General features: G+C 51.6%; 1 protein-coding gene and 1 long non-coding RNA gene across 3 annotated transcripts in view; one reads left to right on the top strand and one right to left on the bottom strand.

The window, feature by feature from the left end:
• Positions 1-19,687, bottom strand: part of Gramd4 (GRAM domain containing 4) — a 76,155-nt gene that overhangs the window by 12,317 nt on the left and 44,151 nt on the right. For both annotated transcript variants that reach the window (XM_048444914.3, XM_085678868.2), the window contains exons 4-7: positions 6,134-6,254; positions 3,976-4,049; positions 602-734; positions 31-56 (exon numbers count right to left, since the gene is read on the bottom strand). In XM_048444914.3, the coding sequence (XP_048300871.2) occupies positions 31-56; positions 602-734; positions 3,976-4,049; positions 6,134-6,254 (354 nt within the window). The remainder of the gene's footprint in view (positions 1-30; positions 57-601; positions 735-3,975; positions 4,050-6,133; positions 6,255-19,687) is intronic.
• On the top strand, positions 16,903-19,198 carry LOC125407371 (uncharacterized). The gene is made up of 2 exons (XR_007234193.3): positions 16,903-17,230; positions 18,874-19,198. It is a non-coding gene; the product is annotated as an uncharacterized LOC125407371 (long non-coding RNA).

Below are 19,687 nucleotides of genomic sequence, written 5' to 3'. Positions count from 1 at the left end.
TCTCTTCTACACCAAGCCCACAGTACTTACTCAATCGTCTCATGTTTTCAGTTAACCTGAGAGAGGGAGAGAGATAAGGATCAGTGTGAAGTCACCAGCACGTTCAGGACGCCCCGCTGTGCACGCACCACTAGCACACGGGCAGTAAGGGGACATCCAAGTACCTGGGTCCCTCAGGGGCCTGGAGGCACATGCACAGTGACACAGAGGACAATGCTGAGTGCCTCTGATGCTGGTTCCTGAGTTATGAAGGCCGGGGTGACTCCACAACAGACCAGCCCTCCCATCTGTCACGTCTACCTCATGAGCACTTGGGACGGGCTAACTCTCCAGAGCTTCCCTCCCACCCCGTGTCTATGAGAGTGTCCGGTAAGGGGAGCCACTGTATACTGACCAGGACCATGAACCATCAAGGGATCCAGCCCCTATGGTGGATACTGTGCACACACGACCCTCACGTGACTTCCCAGAAACAGGGGCACGGGGACCTCTAGGAGCTTGTGGCATCAACTTCAGAAGGGATGCTGGCCAGTCCACCAAAGTTTGGTGTAGGGCCCTGGCCCTAGCACACAGCTCCTTGGGCTTGGTGAGGCGCCCCTACCTGCGGGCACTGAGGGGCTCCTCCGTCTCCACCGTGTTCTCCTCTGGCTGGAAGCGGAAATCCTCCACATACTCCCCAAACCTCTCATAGAACCACTTCTGTATACGGGACGACAGTCCCTGACTGCGACGGTCTGCGGGAAGAAGTAGAGATCAGAGAGGAAGCTGCAGGGTCCACACAACTTCTAAGGTTGGACCAGGGATGTGGCCTCACAGAAAATGTCAGTCTGGGTGGGGAAACAGGAAATGTTTCGAGTGAGGGTTTCACTGTGGAGCGAGATGTGAAGGGACCCAGCCAGAGAAGCCTTTGAAGGGCCTGCTCCTTGCAGGCCAGAGCCACCCCAGCCACAGAGACCCTCAAAAGCACAATGTCTCCATCCTCACACTGGACCCCAGAAACCTTCAGATCTCAATTTTCCAGCAGCCTTGGGCTTATGTCAAAACCATGTCAGACCATGGTGACATTCTATCCCACCCTTCATCCCCCCCTGACTCCCTACCCCGGTCTACCTCTGGTTTATCTGGGAAGTGGTTGAGAGGGCTCACCACGCCAGGACCAGCCAGTGTGTGCATTGGGGTACAGGGCCCAGGGACCAAGCAGCTGGTTGGGATGAGCTCACAGTGATTGGCTGTGTCTCACTCACTTTCTTTATGGACAGCTGAGACCACAGACGGCAACCCAAGTGTGAGAAAGTCAGAGAGAAAGCTGTCTGGCCGGAGCCCACTGATGTCCCCCAACTGCATACTAAAGAAAATAAGATGTGGATGCCAGGTGAGTTGGTACACTCCTTTAATCCCAGCACACGGGAGACAGAGGCAGGCGGATCTATATGAATTGGAGGCCAGCCTGGTCTATAAATTGAGTTCTAAGACTGCCAGGGCTATATAGAGAGACACTGTCTCAAAATAAATAAATAAACAAACTAACTAAACAAAAGAAAACAAGATGTGGAATTGCCTGCAGGGGATGCTGCTCCACAATAATTTTAAGAAATAATTTAAGAGAATGGAAATGGCAGGAGCATGGTCACCAGACACCTGTGGTGCCACAAACAGGTACAGATATCATGTGTCCATTAAAACTTTAAGAAAACACACCAGGTGTGTTGTGGGCCCAGTGCGAGTGGACAGCAGTCAACATAAACACAAAGTCACTCGGCCTGGACACAAGTAGCAAAACACAGGCCGCCAGGGGCAGAAGTGTGTGTCCCCTGGGGCTACCCAGGCAGGGGGATCCTTTAGGCCGACAGGGGCAGAAGTGTGTGTCCCCTGGGGCTACCCAGGCAGGGGGGTCCTTTAGGCTTATTTGACTCTATTACAGACCACCAAGGTTTTCGGGTAGATCTAGGTGAGCAGGCAAGCTCATCTAGAAGCCAGAGGTAGTCTAAAGATCAGTCAAAAGATGGGCTAGCCTGTGCTTCCACTGGACTGTTTATGGACACTGGACTCACAGAAGGTTCCTTCTGTTTTTTTCCAACCCTTTAAACACATAAAAACCTATTTAAAAATGTAAATCTATGCCAGGCAGTGGTGATGTATGCCTTTAATCCCAGCACTTGTGAGGCAGAGACAGGTGGATCTCTGAGTTCGAGGCCAGCCTGGTCTACAGAACGAGTTCCAGGACAGGCTCCAAAGCTCACACGGAGAAACCCTGTCTCAAAAAAACAAAATCAAATCAAAACAAAACAAAAGAAGAAGTAAATCCATGCTTGGAATGGTGCTGAACATCTACAACCCCAGCACTTGGGAGGCTAATGCAGGAGGATCAGCCTTGTATAAAAGATGACAAACTAGACAGGGATGTGGTTTGTGGACCCCAGATCCAGGGAACATGGTCAGCTGCCTGAAGGGGGTAGTCTTCACCTAGTTCTGAAGCCAACCCATGAAGGGGAGAGCTGAGACCCCTGCTGAACTTCCATAACCAGGGCAGGGGATGCTTTCTCCCATGCTCCTCTGGGCTAGCTCCCAGGAAGAGAAAGGCTTGAAGTGCTTCATTCTGACACCTGAGGTTCAGGGACAGCCTGAGGCATGCACACACACACACACACACACACACACACACTGGCTAATTTCCTTCATTTATCTTGGATGTGAGAGAGTCAGGGTGTGGTCCCTCTCCCCTGCCACATCCTCCCTATCCTGTCCTGTCCTGGAGGGTGACCAAGGGTTATAGCCCCACACAGCCCAACACGCCTGGAGATCATGGCAATCAAGATTAGGCTTGGGAGGCTGGAAAGATGGCTTTGTGGTTAAGAGCACCAGCTACTTTTCCAGAGGACCCAGGTTCAATTCCCAGCACCTGCACAGCAGCTCACAACTGTTTCAAGTGATCTAATGCCTTCAAGCCTCCTGGGGCACCAGGCACTCACACAGTACACAGACAGACATGCAGGCAAAACACTCATACACATAAAATAAAAATATACCTTTTAAAAAAACAGAAAAACAAAACAAGGTCTGACCTTGAAAAGAGAATAAAGGGTCCCCAGCCCTGTGAAGGACCAAGGAGCTGGGGTCTTTTGATCCCATGCTCCTTCATCCTCACTATCACCAAGCACTAAGAGTCTCTTGTGCTGCTTCTCACTTGGTAACCAAGATTCACAAGCTACGGGTTCTGCATCTAGGCCTGGGAACTGGCCAGGTATGCTCCAGATGGCCCAAGGAGGCCATGTCCCAGGGAATGCAACTGCCAAACCTGCACTGGGGCCGGCGGCCAGTGGGTGCAGTGAGGCTGAACCTGCACTGGGGCCAGCGGCCAGTGGGCGTAGTGAGGCTGGATCTGGGAGAACCTTAGGAGAGGTCACTTCCTGATGTGGGCAGCCTGAAGCCAATGATCTAACCATGGTTTATGCCAGGCTTACTGGCACAGGGAGGGAGAGCCTTGTGACTGGTCAGCACGCAGAAGGGACACTGTCAGGGAGGATGCAGTCAGGGCCCACGAGAACTGAACAGAGAATGGAGTTCCCAGCTCCCCTGAGGGACAGCTTTAGAATATGAAACACGTGTCAAGATGATGTGGGCACTAAGGCAGGAAGCCAGGGGAGGAGGAAAGGCTCCCTACCGAGGAGGTCAGGGCATTCCTTGTCACCACATTCCATTCAGTACCCACATGCGATGACCAGTCACAGAGAACAGGTCACCAAGTCGGCGTTGTGTAACCAGTGTACCTTCTGGTGCCTCTCGGGAGGCCAGGCCAAACTCGACAACATGCCACATTTGTGTGAGGAAATGAGATCACCTTTGGAGTAACCTGAGCCTGTGTGATGACTCACAAGCGCACAGTGAGAGACGCCGCTAACCCCGTTTTGACGGCAGGAGATTCCCACATGGCAGAGGCCTGGCTGGGGAGAGAACCATTCCTTCCCAGGGGCCTACCTGTGCCTGTGCCATTGCTGGTCTGGCTTTGTCCCTTCGGCGGCGGCTGAGGCTGTGCCGGCTGCTCCTCTGACCTGAAACAGGAGGAAGGTGAAGCTTATGAGTGCAAACACAGGAAGCAACACCGCATGGAACTGAACTTCAGCGACAGGTGAGGCTGCTGGGGCGGTAGCAGGAACAGGGTCCGTCTATAGCTGAGTGCTCCTAGTAGGACCACCAGGGGTAGCCTGGCCTTCATGGGAGGCTGGGGAGGCAACATGGAAAAAAGCATCTTATGTATAACAAGACTCATTTAACTTCTGAATCTCTAAGGTCAGTGTTCAACCCAGGAGAATTCTAGCGGAAGCCTCTGGTGTGGGGAACACTGGTCTTGTAGCCAGGGTTAAAAGGTAAGGTAGGACCTTCCTCCCCAAATAGGCACCATGGTGAGCCCGACCCCAGTAAACTCTAAACAGGCCACAGGGGTCTGGGCTGGGGGACAGGATAGCCTGACTAACAGCATATGCTATAAAGCATATGAATTGTCAGCAAGAATATCAGAACAGGGAATAGGCTGCTTCACTTTCCAAGACCCAGGCTTCTCAGAGCAGCTACTGAGGACTAAGACCCAGGAGGAAGTGGATGCGACCACGCAGGAGCCTGGCACTTGAAACTGAGCTGTGAGTACTGCGACCAGCGTGTTTCATACTCGATGGGCAAAATCCCAGCAAGGAAGACACTCCCATGGACAAGCATGGTCCAGTTGAGGTAATCCAGAAGCAGCAGTGTGTGCCCCAAACTCCTGAGAGTCATTCACTATGGCCTAGCAGGGGCAGGGACAGGGCTTGAGAGTACAGTGGGGTAAGGGTGGTGGATGCCAAGTAGGGAAAGCTGGGGTTCTGGGTCCCCAACCTTATCTTCCAGGTGGCACTGTGGCTGTTGTGCAGAAGGACCCAGAGTCTATAGTTCAGTATTGTCACCTGTGTGATGCTCTGTACAGAAAAGCTTCCTGCCAGAGGCAGTCAAAGCAGAGGCTACACTTGTGTGGATCATCAGTGGAGTGAATGAGTAAGGAGGCTGCAGGTGCCCAGGAGACCAAGTGCTTAGAGGACTTATCCAAGGAAAAGCTGTCACCTATAAATATCACTTGCAGAAGCTGAAGTGGCAACATCACCCACCGAGTGAGCCTGGGAAGATGAGGGTGTGATCTCGGTGGGCAGATCTACAGAAGTGGTATGCAGTGAGGTGCTGGGGGGGGCAGGGTGCTCAGGACCCCTGCATTGGAGCTGCAGAAGCAGTGAGGCCTCTGTGTAGGCCACAGGGCTTGAGCAGGGCTGTAGCAGCTGCTGGGGAAGGGCAATGAATACAGGGAAACACACAGCAGGGTCAGGGTATCCCCAGAAGAGGTCAAGAGTCTCAGCCAGCCCTTTGGGGCTAAGTAAGAGGGTCAGAGAGGGTCCACAGGTCAGGGAGCATCTTCTAGGCAAGACTGGAGAGGACAACTGGTGGTCTGGTGTCTTTAGACCCTCTTGGGTTAGCTCTCTACATAGGGCTGGCTGGTGCTAGGTGTGTTAATCCCCGCCTCCCAGAAAGATACTTTTTCATAACGTGGCTTGGACAGGCTCAGGCAGGACTCAAACCTGGGGAGTCAGAGCAGGCCAGCAATACAACTCACCTTGTTCTCCTTTAGGGATCAAGAACAAGAATTCTCAGATGGCCTAGTTCCCACCACTCCTGCCCCATGGCCATGGCAGGGATGTGAGTTAAGGGTCCAGGAAACCCTGCCCACCAAGGAGGGGGTGAATGCTGTGGCTTAAATTGTAGTTTCTCTTTCAAAGGGTCACGGCCTGATGGGGGAGGGGTTGGGGGACCTTTCAAAGATGGAGCCTGGTAGAGGGAGCATCCCCGGGAAGAGATTAATGTAGTTCTCTGGGACCCTGAATCAGTCAGTTCTCACCAAAGGGTCATTAAATGTGTTTGACTCTGTCCAGCCTCCAGTAGGATGTAATCTCTCTCCTAGATATTCTCCCATCATGCACCTTGAGTCCCCACCAGGACTGAACCAACGCCAGCACCGTATTCTTCAAACTCTGAAACTATGAACTAAATCCACCTCTCTTTTTTTTCTAGATTCAGGAGTATCGCTACAGTGGTAGGAAAAGATGAATGCGGGTGTCACCTGGCCTTCAGCACCTCCTGTATTTTCTGTTCCAGCTCGATCCGGCGCTGTCGCTCCCGATCGAGCTCCTGCCGCAGCATCTCTGAGTTGGTCTCTTCTCGAAGCTTCCGGAGCTCCTCCTCTGTGGAGCGAAGAGCCAAGTGATGAGCCCTTATGCCCACTGTTCCCTCCGACAACACTGCCCACCTCACAAGCAGCAGATGGGTTCAGACTCTGAAAGGGGCTGGAGCGCTTGCACTTCCTCAGGTTTGCTGAGCGCTCAGTTGGCAGGTGTGCTCTGGTTCCATTCTGCTGTCCCTGAGGATGTTAGCAGCTCTCTGACCCCTCCTCGCTCAATCATGGTGCAAAGGAGAACTACACAAGCCAGTTAGCCCAGTCATCACCACCCAGGACACCCTGGGGCACACACCACCATGTGACTGGGTTAACACAATGGTGACAGAAAGGCTCCAGGCTCCAGGAGGTGCCAGCAGCAGAACAGAGGCAAGCAAGATTCAAGCTACCTGGATGCAGAGGAGCCTGGAGGTAGTAAGAGGTCTGGGAAAGGGGTGGGGTACCCCTGGAAAGACCCTCCTGAAGGTCAGATCAGAATCAAGCCCTGCACAAAACTAAGGGGTCAGACTGCAGATGGTTTGGGGAGGGGTCTTGGGCAGAAAACCTGGCAGCTCCGAAGGTAAAGGAAGTCAGGAGCTGAGGAGGGTAGTGGCCTCAAACTGCAGAGGTCAAAGTTGCCACAGAATTGCCCTTTGTTCTGAGTACATGAGAACTCGCTCACGTCACAACCCACAACTGTGCAGGTTTTTTCCCATACTGGCATGAGAAGAGGGGTCCTAGGCAGTATCCCATCATCCCTCTTTTTGTATCACACCCAAGATCACTCAGTTTAATGCAGCCAGATTCTGGGGGTGAAGGGCCATCCCTCTCAATATACTACTTTTTGTGCTCGGTTCCCCCAGGAGGGAGTCCTGAGTGATAGCCCTCGGCCACACTCTGGGCAGTCTTGAATCCTAGCAGAAAGGGACATAGGAACAGAAACAGCCATCTAGGAGCAGTGAGGGTAGAGCTTAGTTAGAGAGGGACAGAGGTCCCTTCAGCCTGCTACCTTGCCCTTCAGGGCAAAGACAGTGCAGGATGGAACCAGGAGCAGAGTCCTAAGGTGCGCTTGCTCACTAGGCACCCACAGCATTCCATGATCTGTCACATGTGAAGAGAGACATTTGCACACCCTCCCTTAACTTGGCCAGGCAGGGTAATACTTTAGGGAGGGGAGGCTGTGACACTCCTTGGGGTTCTGGGTGAGGTTTGCCAGAGACCACCTGGAGAAGCCCTTGGAGAAGGACACAACAAGGACGGTCTTCCTAAGAGCAGGACTCAAGGCACGTGCCTATCTCCAACCCATTCACAGGTTTCTCTGACTCCACCCGGCTAGCCCAGAAGATTCCAGAGGGAGGACCCTACTACCACTGTCTTCAGTTGCAGGGCCCAGCCAGCTCAAGATGCCAAGGATACAGTCAAAGGATGATAGGTGGGGACAGACAGCTCAGTGAGAGCTTAGCAGCGTGAACAGGTGATACACACGCTGGACTGACCGGCCAGCGCCTAGAAGAGGGCAGTGATGGGGAGTGGGGATGATGTGAATTCCACAAGGGCCAAGGCCCTGATCACTCGAAGGGCACACGTATACAGCACTGCCAGGGCTCTAGACATCAAGCATGCTGACCCTGGTCTTGTACTGGGATTCCTGGGGACACTGACACAGAGGAATTGGGGTGCTAAGAGTCTTGTCCATGACACTTGTTGCCCACAGAGGCAGCAGAGGGCTCAGGACTTTTGGGGTCCTCGGCCCATAAGCCCTAGGTTTCACACGGCACCCTACCCATCCCATGGCTAATCCTGACTGTAAGGCAAGGCTGCCTCAATTCCCCCTTGCCTCTTGGTGCAACTGTGAGGGCTGAGCTACACACATCTTCAGTGATAGACACTCAGTGAGTTCCTATGCCTTAGCCTCTGTCAGAGTTCCAGGGACACTAACTGGGGAGGATATGCTGCCCAGAGCACGCATCTAGGTGGGACCTGGAGAGCAGCCTCAGGCATATGAATAGGCCCATTGGGTAGGCCTAGATGCTAGCCCTTGCCTGCCTGGACCCCTAGTAGGCAGAGTTGCCTATAATGCAAGGGGAGACCATGTTGGTCTAGCCCCTTCCCTGAGAGGGTCACAGAGATGGATGAAAGCTAAGAGAGTTTGGGTCTCTTAGCAACACAGAGTCTGTATGATCACTTGAGATAAACAGGCCAAGGAACTCCCTCCATAGGACCCAACTCTCAGTTGCCTGGCCTCTCCTGCAGCCTGGGATAAATACAGCAGAAGAGATACTGGGGCTCACTGAATGACAGGTGGATAGACCAACCATCTGCTAGCCTCCACTGAATGGACCAATGAGCTCTCTCTCCAAGGTAGAAATCTACCTGGCTCAACCAACTCAGGGCAGGCAATCAGGCATGCACTCAAGGCAACTGCACATGGCCAGCTCAAGACACAAGTATGAAAATAAGTCTTTTTTTATAAGGGGGGGTGGGAATGTTGGGGAAATGGCCCATCAGTTGAGAGTACTCACTGCCCTTGCACAGGACCCAGGTTCTGTTCCCAGCACCCACATCAGAGAGCTCACAGCCACCTGTAACTCCAGTCCCAGGGAGCATCCTCTGGGCTCCCAGAGGATGATGCCCTCTGGGCCTCTGGGCACCAGCATTCACGTGGTGTGCATAAGTTCACACAGGCACACATGTACTTCTATTGCTGTGATGAAATATTATAGCCGAAAGCAAGTTGGGGAGGAAAGGGTTTACATGGCTTACACTTCCACATCATAGTCCATCACTGAAGGAAGGGCAGGCCTGGAACTTGGAGGCAGGAGTGTATGCAGAGGCCATGGAGGGGTGCTGCTTACGGGCTTGCTCCACAATGGCTTGCTCAGCCTGCTTTCTTATAGAACACAGGGTCACCAGTCTAGGGATGGCCCCACCCACAGTGGGCTAGGTCCTTCCTCATCAATAACTAATTAAGAAAATGCCCTACAGCTGATACTACGGAGGCATTTTTCTTAATTAAGTTTCCATCCTCTTAGATGATTTTAGCTCGTGTCAAGTTGACGTACGTGCACATATAAAAATGATAACTGAATCTTAAAAAAAAAATTAAGAGAACCAGATGTGTGAGCAGACTCTTCTTGGAACACCCCTACCTCCCATCTCTGTTTCTATACAGACGATGCTTCCAGCACAAGATAAACAGATCTGGGAAACCTTACATCACTGGTATTGCTGGGTGGGGGAGACTGAGGGGGGGAGGATTGAGACTGAGGGGTTGATACTTTCCCGGTCACCTGATGCCCTGCCAGCCACCTTCACCACCCTGTGGCCTCTTGGATCCCTGCTCATGTGAAAATCAAAGCCTCTCTCTCTCTCTCTCTCTCTCTCTCTCTCTCTCTCTCTCTCTCTCTTCTCCTCCCTCCCTCCTCTGCAGGCTGCTCAGCCAGGAACAGGAAATTGGGCTTTCCTTAATTGGCCTCCCCTGAAGGTCTGTGTCTTCCCAGTGTCACTAAATGATGAAGGCTCGCCACCATGTTCCACTCAGGGCAGATGATCAGCCAACGGCGGCCATTAGCACTGCTGAGACAGATCCCAAGATCCCTTCACAAGGTGAGGGGGATGCACGGGACGTTCTTGCCAGTGTGGGAGGACATGTGTGCAGCCCCTTAGAGGAGCTGAGGACCTTAGTGTATCCCTGACAAATACCTCTAGCACCCCAGGATCTCAGGGGCAGAAAGCTCAGTCCTACAATAGGACAGACAACTGCTTCTTCCACGCTGTGTCTCTGTAACCCAGCTCTCCACACCACCTGCCCTCCCCAGCCATTAGAGGCTCAGCTGCAGGGGCAGGTACTGCAGCCCTTGCCAATTTAGCAAGTCAGCCTGTCTGTTCCTGGCAGAGCTCCAGAGGCTTTGCACCTTTTCCCGGTGGTGCAGAGAGCTAAGCATGTAGAATGAGCTGGATTTCCGAGCCTTTCTTTCCATGAACTCGTCCTCCCTCGGCTAATGGCTCCCTACAAAGGCCTCTCTCTGCAACTTAAATGCTGCGGCCCGGTGTCTGGTAATGTGGGCCAGCTTCCACCCCACGGTGACACATTTAGGTCAGAGGCAGCACAGAGCCTGGCCATCGTTCCACAGAACAAAGGCAATATACACCCAGTCATCGTTTCTCCTGCTCCTCCCTTAGAGGAGGTGCCGGGGAAGGCTGACTGCCTGCCAAGCAGAAAGCGCTGAGCTGGCTGCCTGTAAGGCCATCCTCGCCCAGCCTCCCCATGGAATGGAGTCATGTGAGTCCATGGCAGCCATGGCAGCCAGCCTCTGTCCTCAGGGTCTCCGCCTTTATTTTGGATACCCAATACTGTAAGTCTGTCACTGCCATGACTCTGGGGTTCACTCAGCTCTACTATAACCGTCCCCCTACTGTTCAGAGTCCAACAATGCTGGACCCATCCATGACAAACCATGGAGACCATGTGGCCCCTGATCCCTTAGTGGGAGGGGTGGTGGTGAAGCTCTCCGATAGAATGAGGGATGGGATGGTGGAGCCCCTTGAATATCTGAGTATTCGTTCCCTGTGGCTGCTAATATCACATTCTGACTTAGTACAACGGACACTATCTTACAGGTTGAAAGGTCAGGAGATCAAACAAGTGTTCTGGGCTAGAACAGAAGCGTCAATGGGCCAGTCCATCTGGAGGCTGATGGAAAGACTGGTCATATCCCATCCTTTCTGCCTTCCAGAGGAACATGCTCTGCTTGGCTGGTGATTCCCAAAGAGCAGTGACTTCATGCTGACCCAACTCCACCTGACCCCCAGCTTCCTCCTTGTGATTGCTCTGCACCCATAGAGAATCTTGGATCTTCACATCTCAGGCTGACAACTCAGTCGCATTTGCCAAGGAATGGTAACATGCACAGGTTCCAGGGATGAGGAATTGAATTCTCTTGGGGAAATCGAGATTCTAGCTACCATGTTCTACCCTGAGATAATAATACAGGGCAAAGGAGTCCCCAGTAGATAGAGGCCCACAGAGGACTTTCCGGCCTCGAAGTACTCTGAGCATCACAAAACAAGAAGCCCTCCTTTGGTGGGCATATTGACCTTCCTGGGTGCAGGGACTCCCCACAACTGGAAAAGTCCTCCCATCTGAACTTTCTTATCATCTCCAATTATGTCCCCAAACACAGAGGCAGGACTCCCCAGTAACCTACCAAGGCAGTTCAGGCAATGAATGCTAACACAGACTCTCTCAACACCCAGTAATGAAAGAATCCAATGAACAGGGCATCACCGGCGGCAATGGGTATGCCATCCTAAAATATGCTCATATAACCCTGAGCTGTAAAGTAGGAAGACACCTGCTCTCCTACGCCTCCTGTCCAAGGACAGAGATGCATACAAACTCAGAGGCCAGGCTGTGGCTGACTGTCCTGTCCCCCAGTTTCCACAGGGGGCTCTCATAGGCTCAGTCAAGCAAAAAAGCCATATAGGGCCTGTGTCTAAGTCACAAGTGAGGATTCAGGCAAAAGCCACAGCCTGGCACATTAGACCACCGAGTCAATGCTGCACAGCTGTGAGACTGCTTATTGCATGCCACCAATGGTGTGGCACAGCTCCTAGCCCGGGGTCCAGCTTACATGCCCAGTACTGGCCATAACCAACGCCAGGCACGTCCTTCTCAGGGCCCCTGAATGACCCAGGTTGCAGAGATGGCCATGGAGCCTGAAGAAGGCTGGGGAGTGAGAACAGCTGCTGAGGATGAGTCAGTCCCCAAAATTTCTCAGTTCCAAGGGTGTTCCTCAAAAGAAGGGATCAGTGTCACAATTTAGAAGTCCCAATTCTAGACTTCTGCTCACACAACAGCCATGCAAGCAAACCAGCAACCCAATTACCGGGAAGACAAGCAAGATGACTCGGGTGCAGAGGACCAGAGGGAACCAGGACAGTCCCTGGGGAACAAGAGCCACCCCCAATTCCCACCCGCATAAAACACATGTGGAGGAGAGAGAAGGCCAGGGGACTCTTTCTGTGTCGAGGAACACCCTTACATCTACACGAGTCTAAAAATGCCAGGTCATCTGTGATAGCAACCTTCAGGGACCCTAAGAAGGAAGAGACATTCCGATCCCCCTACCCAACCTTATGTGGAAACTGCCAGACATCGCCAAAGCAAAGAGGCAAAGTGAACTTAAGAGTGTGCGCCCCTGAAGTCAGAGGGACCTGATACAGTCAAGTATGCCACACAGAGCACAGCTGACTATAGGAGCCCGGCACAGTTGGGCCACCTGTCCACCCACTTCGTCCAGGGTCTCCCCAGGGTCTAGAAGGCAAAGGGCAGGTAATTTATGGACCTCTGACTCCAAAGAAACCTATACCTTCCCTCTTAGTGTGCTGATTCAAGGGGGCATAGAGGAGATACTCAATTCAGCCCATGGTCACAGCCTGCCCAGGCTACGCAGCCTCCACGGCTCCTGGCCCACAGGGAAGAAAAACAACTTCAAAGCTATTTTTAAAACTGTAAAAGCAGATCTCTCAAGCAGGAGTCCCTTTGGCACAAGATGCAACAGGCCCAGCCTCAGTCAGAGGTAAAAAAAAAAAATCAAATGATAAGCCTTAAATAAAACATCTCTCCCCACCCAGCTGGAGCACACACACAGAGGAGAAGCCACCCAGAGGGAAAAGAGAAAGCTGTATCTGGCCAGGCTGGGCTGCACACCTGGGCACCTGAACAGACTGCTCCCAATTTACCCTTCCAGTTATCCTGGAGGACCTTTCTAAAAGACGGTGCCTTATCCTCCCCAACGAACTGGGTACAAGTTACCTCCCAAGCTCGGGGCATCCCTTCGCCATCAGTCCCAGAGAAGCAGCTGTGTGAAGCTCCTCTCTCCCCAGGCCGCTCCACTCAGGGATGCCTTGCTCTCTGTGTCCACCACAACCTGCGTGTTTTCCTAACACTCACTATCGCCGCGTTGTCCACTGCGCTGCACGGAGGTGGTATTTACTGCATGATGAACTGTCAACGCCAAGCTTAATGTTCTGCAGGCCGGCAGCGTGCGGCCAAGTGCTGGATGCTTCACATTCTAACATGACAGGCTGCTTGGGCTTGGCGTGTTACTGAGGGGAGGGAGTCAGTTACGGGACTAGGGTGGTGCCCTGAGGTTTGTTTTTTTTCCTTCCTGGATGCGAATTAATAATAATATTAGTATTAATATTAATATTAATAATAATGAAAGGAAAAAGAGACATGTGATTCTAGGAAGAACTACTGTTCAGAATGGCTAGCTTCCAGACCCACCCATCACGGCCCTTCAGTATGAGATGGGGGACTGAGGTGGCAGATTGCCTCTGATGCTCAAGAGTTGGACTTGGAGGACCTGGCTAGCACGGGGCAGAGATGTGAATATTCAAGTGTCTGCCCTAAGGTCTGGAAGGTGAAGGGCAAAGGCTGGAGAGATGACTCAATGCCTGAGAGCACTGGCTGCTACTCCAGAGGATCCAGATTTGAGTTCCAGTAAATACATGGTGGCTCACAGCCATCTGTAACTCCAGTTTGGGGAATCTAACATCCTCTGCTGGCCTCCATGGGTTCCAGGCACGCATGTGGTACTCAAATATACAGAATTCCATTTACACAATTTTATTTAGGTGTCTGCTCCATGCACTCCACATCCTGTGGATACGTCCCTCCAACCATGCACCAGCAGCCAAACTTTCTCAAAACATCAAGTTCACTCCTAGATACGGGACTTCTGCTTAGTATGGGCAGGAGGTCAGGTGGGACTATCCCATCACCAGCAAGGGGAGATGAACCCCAGAGGCTATAGTTGGGTACACATGCTGGGGAGCCAAGGCAGTAGGTGAAACTATGCCTGGGACCAAACACCACTGGAAAACGGCTTTGCAGGGGTGCTAGTAAGGCCCCACAAGATGTGCAGAAAAGGCATGCCTGGGGGTGGGGCAGCATCTCCATCCATCTATTCACTCATCCCATTATCCGCCATTCCATCCATGTGCTCAGCACTGGTTGATACAGCCAGAGATCTGCTGAGTCAACCAGCCGGCCACCCAGATGTGTACTGAGCACCCTACAGCTGGCCAGGCTCTGGGACCATACAGATGGGGCAGCAGCTGCCTTCTCTACCTCCTATAAACTCCAGTTGGTGGATGCCAATGTGAACAGCTACCTCCGATGGGGCTAAACCACACACCCCTCCTGCCAGATGAGGCTCCCCGCGGGGGACCACTGGGAGCAGGAAAGGAAAAAGGTTGCTAGCCCAAGTGACTTCTCTCGCAATGCAAACACAGGACCCCCTTGGTCATGCCATCCAGAGGAGGATAGGATGACGCCCTCTCATAACCCTGGGGGCTGAACTGTGCTCATGGGGCAGGAGTACAAAGAGAGGTCACAGAGAGGGACAGTGGCTCCTGATTAGAACACCCCATGAACATCAATTGTCATTGCCCAAAGCACCCTGCTAGACCTGGGACAGCGAGCCCTCAGCATGACACAACAGAGGAACACGTATGACTTCACCATCTCGCCCCAATATTGCAGGAGACCGAGCCCTAGCCCTAGCCCTAGGAATGGCAACAAGGTATTTGATTTTTTTTCCTCTGAAATATGAGTTACAGGCAGAAGTCAGGGGTTTTGGTGAGTGGCTCAGCCTCTGTACTAAAAAAAAAAAAAAAAAACAAAAAAAAAAAAAAAAACAAAAAAAAAAAAACTTCTATCCTGGGCAATGAGAAGTCTTAGGGTTAATTATGTCAACTGCAATGAAGACTTCAGAGTATATTTTACTGAGCAACAGAAATGATCTAGAAAAGCAAAGGTTTTGGGATCCTCCCCACCATAGTACTGGGTATAGATCCTAGGGCCTCACATATGTTAGAAAAACACAAAGTTATGCCCACAGACAAAAATATGAAACTGTTGGACCTACTGGGTCAGATCTTTAATTTTTTTCTTAGGGGTCAATTTCATCTTTTTTTCCTAGAAAAATGTGTATGGAGCTGTGTCTAGCTCATCTCAGCCTTCTGTCCCCATTTCATCTCTGACCTCTTCTTCCCACTGGTATCACCCCACTCCACACCAGGGACAGACCCAGACTCATCCAGGCTCTGTCCCTGGGGCTTATCTTTGAGATCTACAACACTTACCTTACAGGAGGAGGTAGAGGTAGGAGGCCAGGCCCTCCAGCTAATACCTGCAGGCCCAGGTCTGGAGGAGTGGGCCTGGGCACCTAGCTCTGTCTCTAGCTGGCTTCAAAGCTGCCTCAACTCCTCAAAACACTGGCAGCTATCACATGGCTCCCAGGCCTTCCGCTTTCCCAAGCCTGACCGTGAGGCAGGCTTGCTCACCTCTAATCACCTGGATCAGCCACCCCAGACGTCCCTGTGTGCTGTGTGCAAGATCCACCCCCATCATGCCCTGAAGGGGAAGTGGCCACCACCTGCCTCCCAGCCAGCTTCCTCTGTTAAGTCAGGTAGGAGCCAGTCACTCTGGCCCCTATGTGTTGAGCAGGAAGGGGGCTGTCAGGAGTATCAAGGGCTATGGAGCAAAGGCCCCCTCCCTCCAAGTCACATGCTTCAGGAATCACTGCTATCCACCGGCTCCCTCCATGGGAGCCCACTTACTCTGCTGTACAGGTGGCAGTGACTGGGAGACAGAGCACAGCCCCTAGGGGAGTCTCCTCGAGCCTGATCAGAGAGGTGTCAGCAGAAGCGACCCCAGGGAGGTATCAACTCAGAAGCTCTGCAGCCCAGCCCCCAAACCAAGAGGCCCCTGAAAGGCCTGAAGGACTTTCCCCGCCAAAATCCAAGTCCATGCCAAGTTGCTCTGGGGTGGAGGCTGTGTGCACGCTTTACGACAATGGCGAGTCCCACTTCCCAGAGCCTGCACGCAGCGAGAGATCGATAAATACAATAAACACTCAGTTACAGAAGCCCTGGAAGAGACGCCTTTGTGTCCAACAAGTGACAATCCAGTGCAACGCATCTCAGGCTCTCGCTGCAAATGGACACCATTCAGCCACTTAGGTCTTTAACAAGCTCAGACCCCTGCCTTGGGCTGTAGCTAAGGTACATTTCATTGTGCCTTCTCCATCACATGTCACTTCCTCCTGGGAACATCTGTACCCTTCAATATTTAATCACCGAAGAAACCTATTGTGCACTTGGGCTATTTTTCTCCTCGGTGAAGAAAGACAGCCTGTTGTCAGAGAGAAAGTACAGCCGAGAGTTAAATAGAATTTGAACACTGATCACTTAGGCACTCATGGATAGAGCCAAGGCCCTAAACAGCTCAAGCTGAGCTGCCAGGGAAGGGAGGAAATAAAAGCTGGAAGCTTAGATCTCAAGGCCAGCCTACAGCTCTCTCCACCCTGCACACAGTATTTCCCCTGCAGACCAAGAGGAACAGGAATGACCAGGCCAGCACATGCTGTATAGGCTAAGTGACAACCGAAACATATTTGTGTGTCTCGAGACTCTATAACACTGAATTACGCTGGGAAATGTGGTGGATGCCATGTTGGGAGGAGTCACAGGCTTCTCTGTGCAAACTCCGCCTCTGCCAGGCTTTCCTGCGATTTCTTCAGTCATTCAGCACCCACCACACCCAAGACATCAGGCCTGGGGTATAAAAATAGGTCCCGCCCCATCCACAAGGTGCAGATGGCCTGGGAAGAGCTGCATCGTACTAACACCCAGTACAGAAGGCTCAGGATGGTATAATCAGTCACCAACAGGCGACTAGGAGATTAGCCACACCCTGACTAGAGACACAGACAGAAAACAGACCAGGGATTATCTCTGGTACCAGCCTAGAGTGACTGCCAGAACGGAACACGTGTGTGCACAAAGTATGAGTGTGCTAACATTTATCTACAGGGGAAGGTGTGACCAAACACAAAAACCGTAAAGGAGCTAGTAACTTGGAAGACAATTGGAACTCCAGAGAGGATGGGAGGGGACCCAAGTTCTCTGGATATAACTTGATAATGCAGCCAGGTAAGCCATTCAGTGTTGCCTGCTTTTGAGATTGGGTCTCACTGCGTTACCCAGGGTGGCATTAGATTCCAGGGCACAGGGGACCTCTTGGCTCAGCCTCCCTAGTGCTGGGACCACAGACTTATGCTACTGTAAACATTTTCTTTTTATTTGATTTGATTGAGTGTTTTTCCCCTCCCCCAGCACTGCAGAAGGGACCCAGAGCCTCCCTTGAGCATGCTTGGCAAGCCTTCTGCCCTGAGCTACACCCCCAGCACAGTAATTTTAGATAGATACAAGAATTTAATTTGACAAGGAACTCTTGGCATTGTAGAATGAGATGAGATGATATCTTGTCCCTCCTGACCAGCACTGAAGAAACACCATCATGTCTGTGACATTCAAGGCAAAAACCACATGACCCGAGTCTCTATTAAGCAACAGCAGACATCTAAACCCGAGCCCATTCTATGGGCAACTGACCCACATGCCTTGAAAAACGCCTGGTTCGGGAAACAAAGGCCGAGAAAAGGAGCCTTGAGAGGTTACTCGTGACCAGAACTTTCTTTTGTTATAAAGAACATTAATCAGATAATGGTGAGGCTCACACCAGATAATGGCATAGCAACATTATTTCCTGACTTTGATCACTGCACACTGTGGCTAGAGAAGGGAATAGCCTTGCTCTTAGGGAACACGGCAGAGTACTTGAAACTCAGAAGCACTGCATCTGAAACAGACCATCAGGCAGCTCAGAAAAAACATATAAATAGACGGACAGATGGATGAATGGATGGATGGGTAGGTGGATGAGAGATGGATCGGTGGGTGGGTGGGCGGGCAAGAGATGGATGTGGGTGGATAGATGTGTGACTGGGTCAGAGATGGATGGATGTGTAGGTGGGAGAACTAATGGGTAAGTAGGAGGTCGATAGATGTGTAGGTATGTGGATGGAAAGGTGGAGGGAGATGGCCGGACGTGTGGGTGGAGAGATGGGTAGACAGATGAAAGAGATATGGATGGATATGTGGGTGGACGGACAGACAGATGAGAGGCGGATGGACACGAGGGTGGGAGATAAATGGGTGGGCGCACACATGTATATATAAACGTAAAGACAGCTAGATGGTGGGAAGGAGGGCTTGACAAATAAGTGTGGCAAAGAGCTGCCCTTTGAGGAAAGGAAATAACCGCATGAAGAACACGTGGAAACGCTTTGTGCTATTTTTGCAACTTTCCTCTAAGTCTGAAATAAAGTCAAAATAAATTCAAGCAAAACAAAGGCAATCTCCCTAAACATCGGGAGTGGGAGGAACAAATAAAGCTGGCCCTGCTCTCCTTGATGGCAGGACCACGAAGGGGGAGGAACCTTGCAAGTGGCATTCCAATAAAGGAACTGATAATTCCGTAGTGAGATTTCCTCATAGGGGCAAAACCAGCATAACCCAACACAGACTGGCTTAGTGGTCCCAAGGTTGGAGGTGACCCTGGCATTTTGTTTATTTTTGAGACAGGTTCTCACTGTGTAGCTCTGGCTAGCCTCTAACTCACAGCCACCTCTGCTTCCTGAGAGCTGGCATTAAAGGTGTGTACCTCCACACTAGGGTACACAGTGTTTGTAGATTTTGGTATTTGTTTTGACAGTCTTATCTCTGTATCCCAGGATGGCCTCCAATCCTACGGTCCTCCTGCCTCTACCTCCTGAGTGCCCCCGAGACCTGCATATATCATCGTGAGATGAAACAACTGGGTAAGGTTGGTGCTGCCTGCCTCCGAGAACCAACTGTCATGAGTGGAAGACACAGTAAAGGTTCACTGAGGTCCAAAAGTCACCCTGGAGTCCTAGAGGTCTGCTCCTACAGTCTGGACTCAAACTTCCCAAGCCCTGGTGACTGTAATGGTTAAGGCATGAAGGCTGCCAGCTATAGTGACCATCCTGTAATCCTCAATTGTCCTCGAAAGATGACTTCCAGTGAAAAGAGCCAGAACTGCCTTGAAATATGGTTCATGTCAGCCGCAGGGTGAGAAGTGTTTATGAGGGGGGCTCAAACATCTTGTCCTACTGTGAGCAGGCTGAGAAGTCAAGGCTGAGGCATCTACAGCCCAGAGGCAGGACTATAATCGCATACATAGGTCATAAACCCATGATCACAATTTGTTCCCGGGGCTCCTGATGACACAGTACTAATACACACAGCAGAGCAGGCACCCCTCTGGTCTCAGGTGAAAAGTTCTATTCATATCTAAAACTGTAACACAAGGCGGGGAAATCCATGTATCTAGTATTTCCCATGTGAACCACACCTCAAGGCAACCAGAGAGCAAAGAGAAATTTGTTTTCAGAAATGCACTGGTTAATCAACGGAGCAAGAACAACAGACGTACAAAAATGACCAGTGTGAGCACTCTGACGGCCTGACTGAACGGACTGGTATTCTCCCAGGACACCCCAAGACCAAGCTCTCAGCACAAAGGAC

The sequence above is a fragment of the Myodes glareolus genome, chromosome 19, assembly GCF_982192425.1.
Source record: "Myodes glareolus chromosome 19, mMyoGla1.1, whole genome shotgun sequence".
Lineage (NCBI taxonomy): Eukaryota > Metazoa > Chordata > Mammalia > Rodentia > Cricetidae > Myodes > Myodes glareolus.
This window is presented reverse-complemented; position numbering and strand designations above follow the sequence as displayed.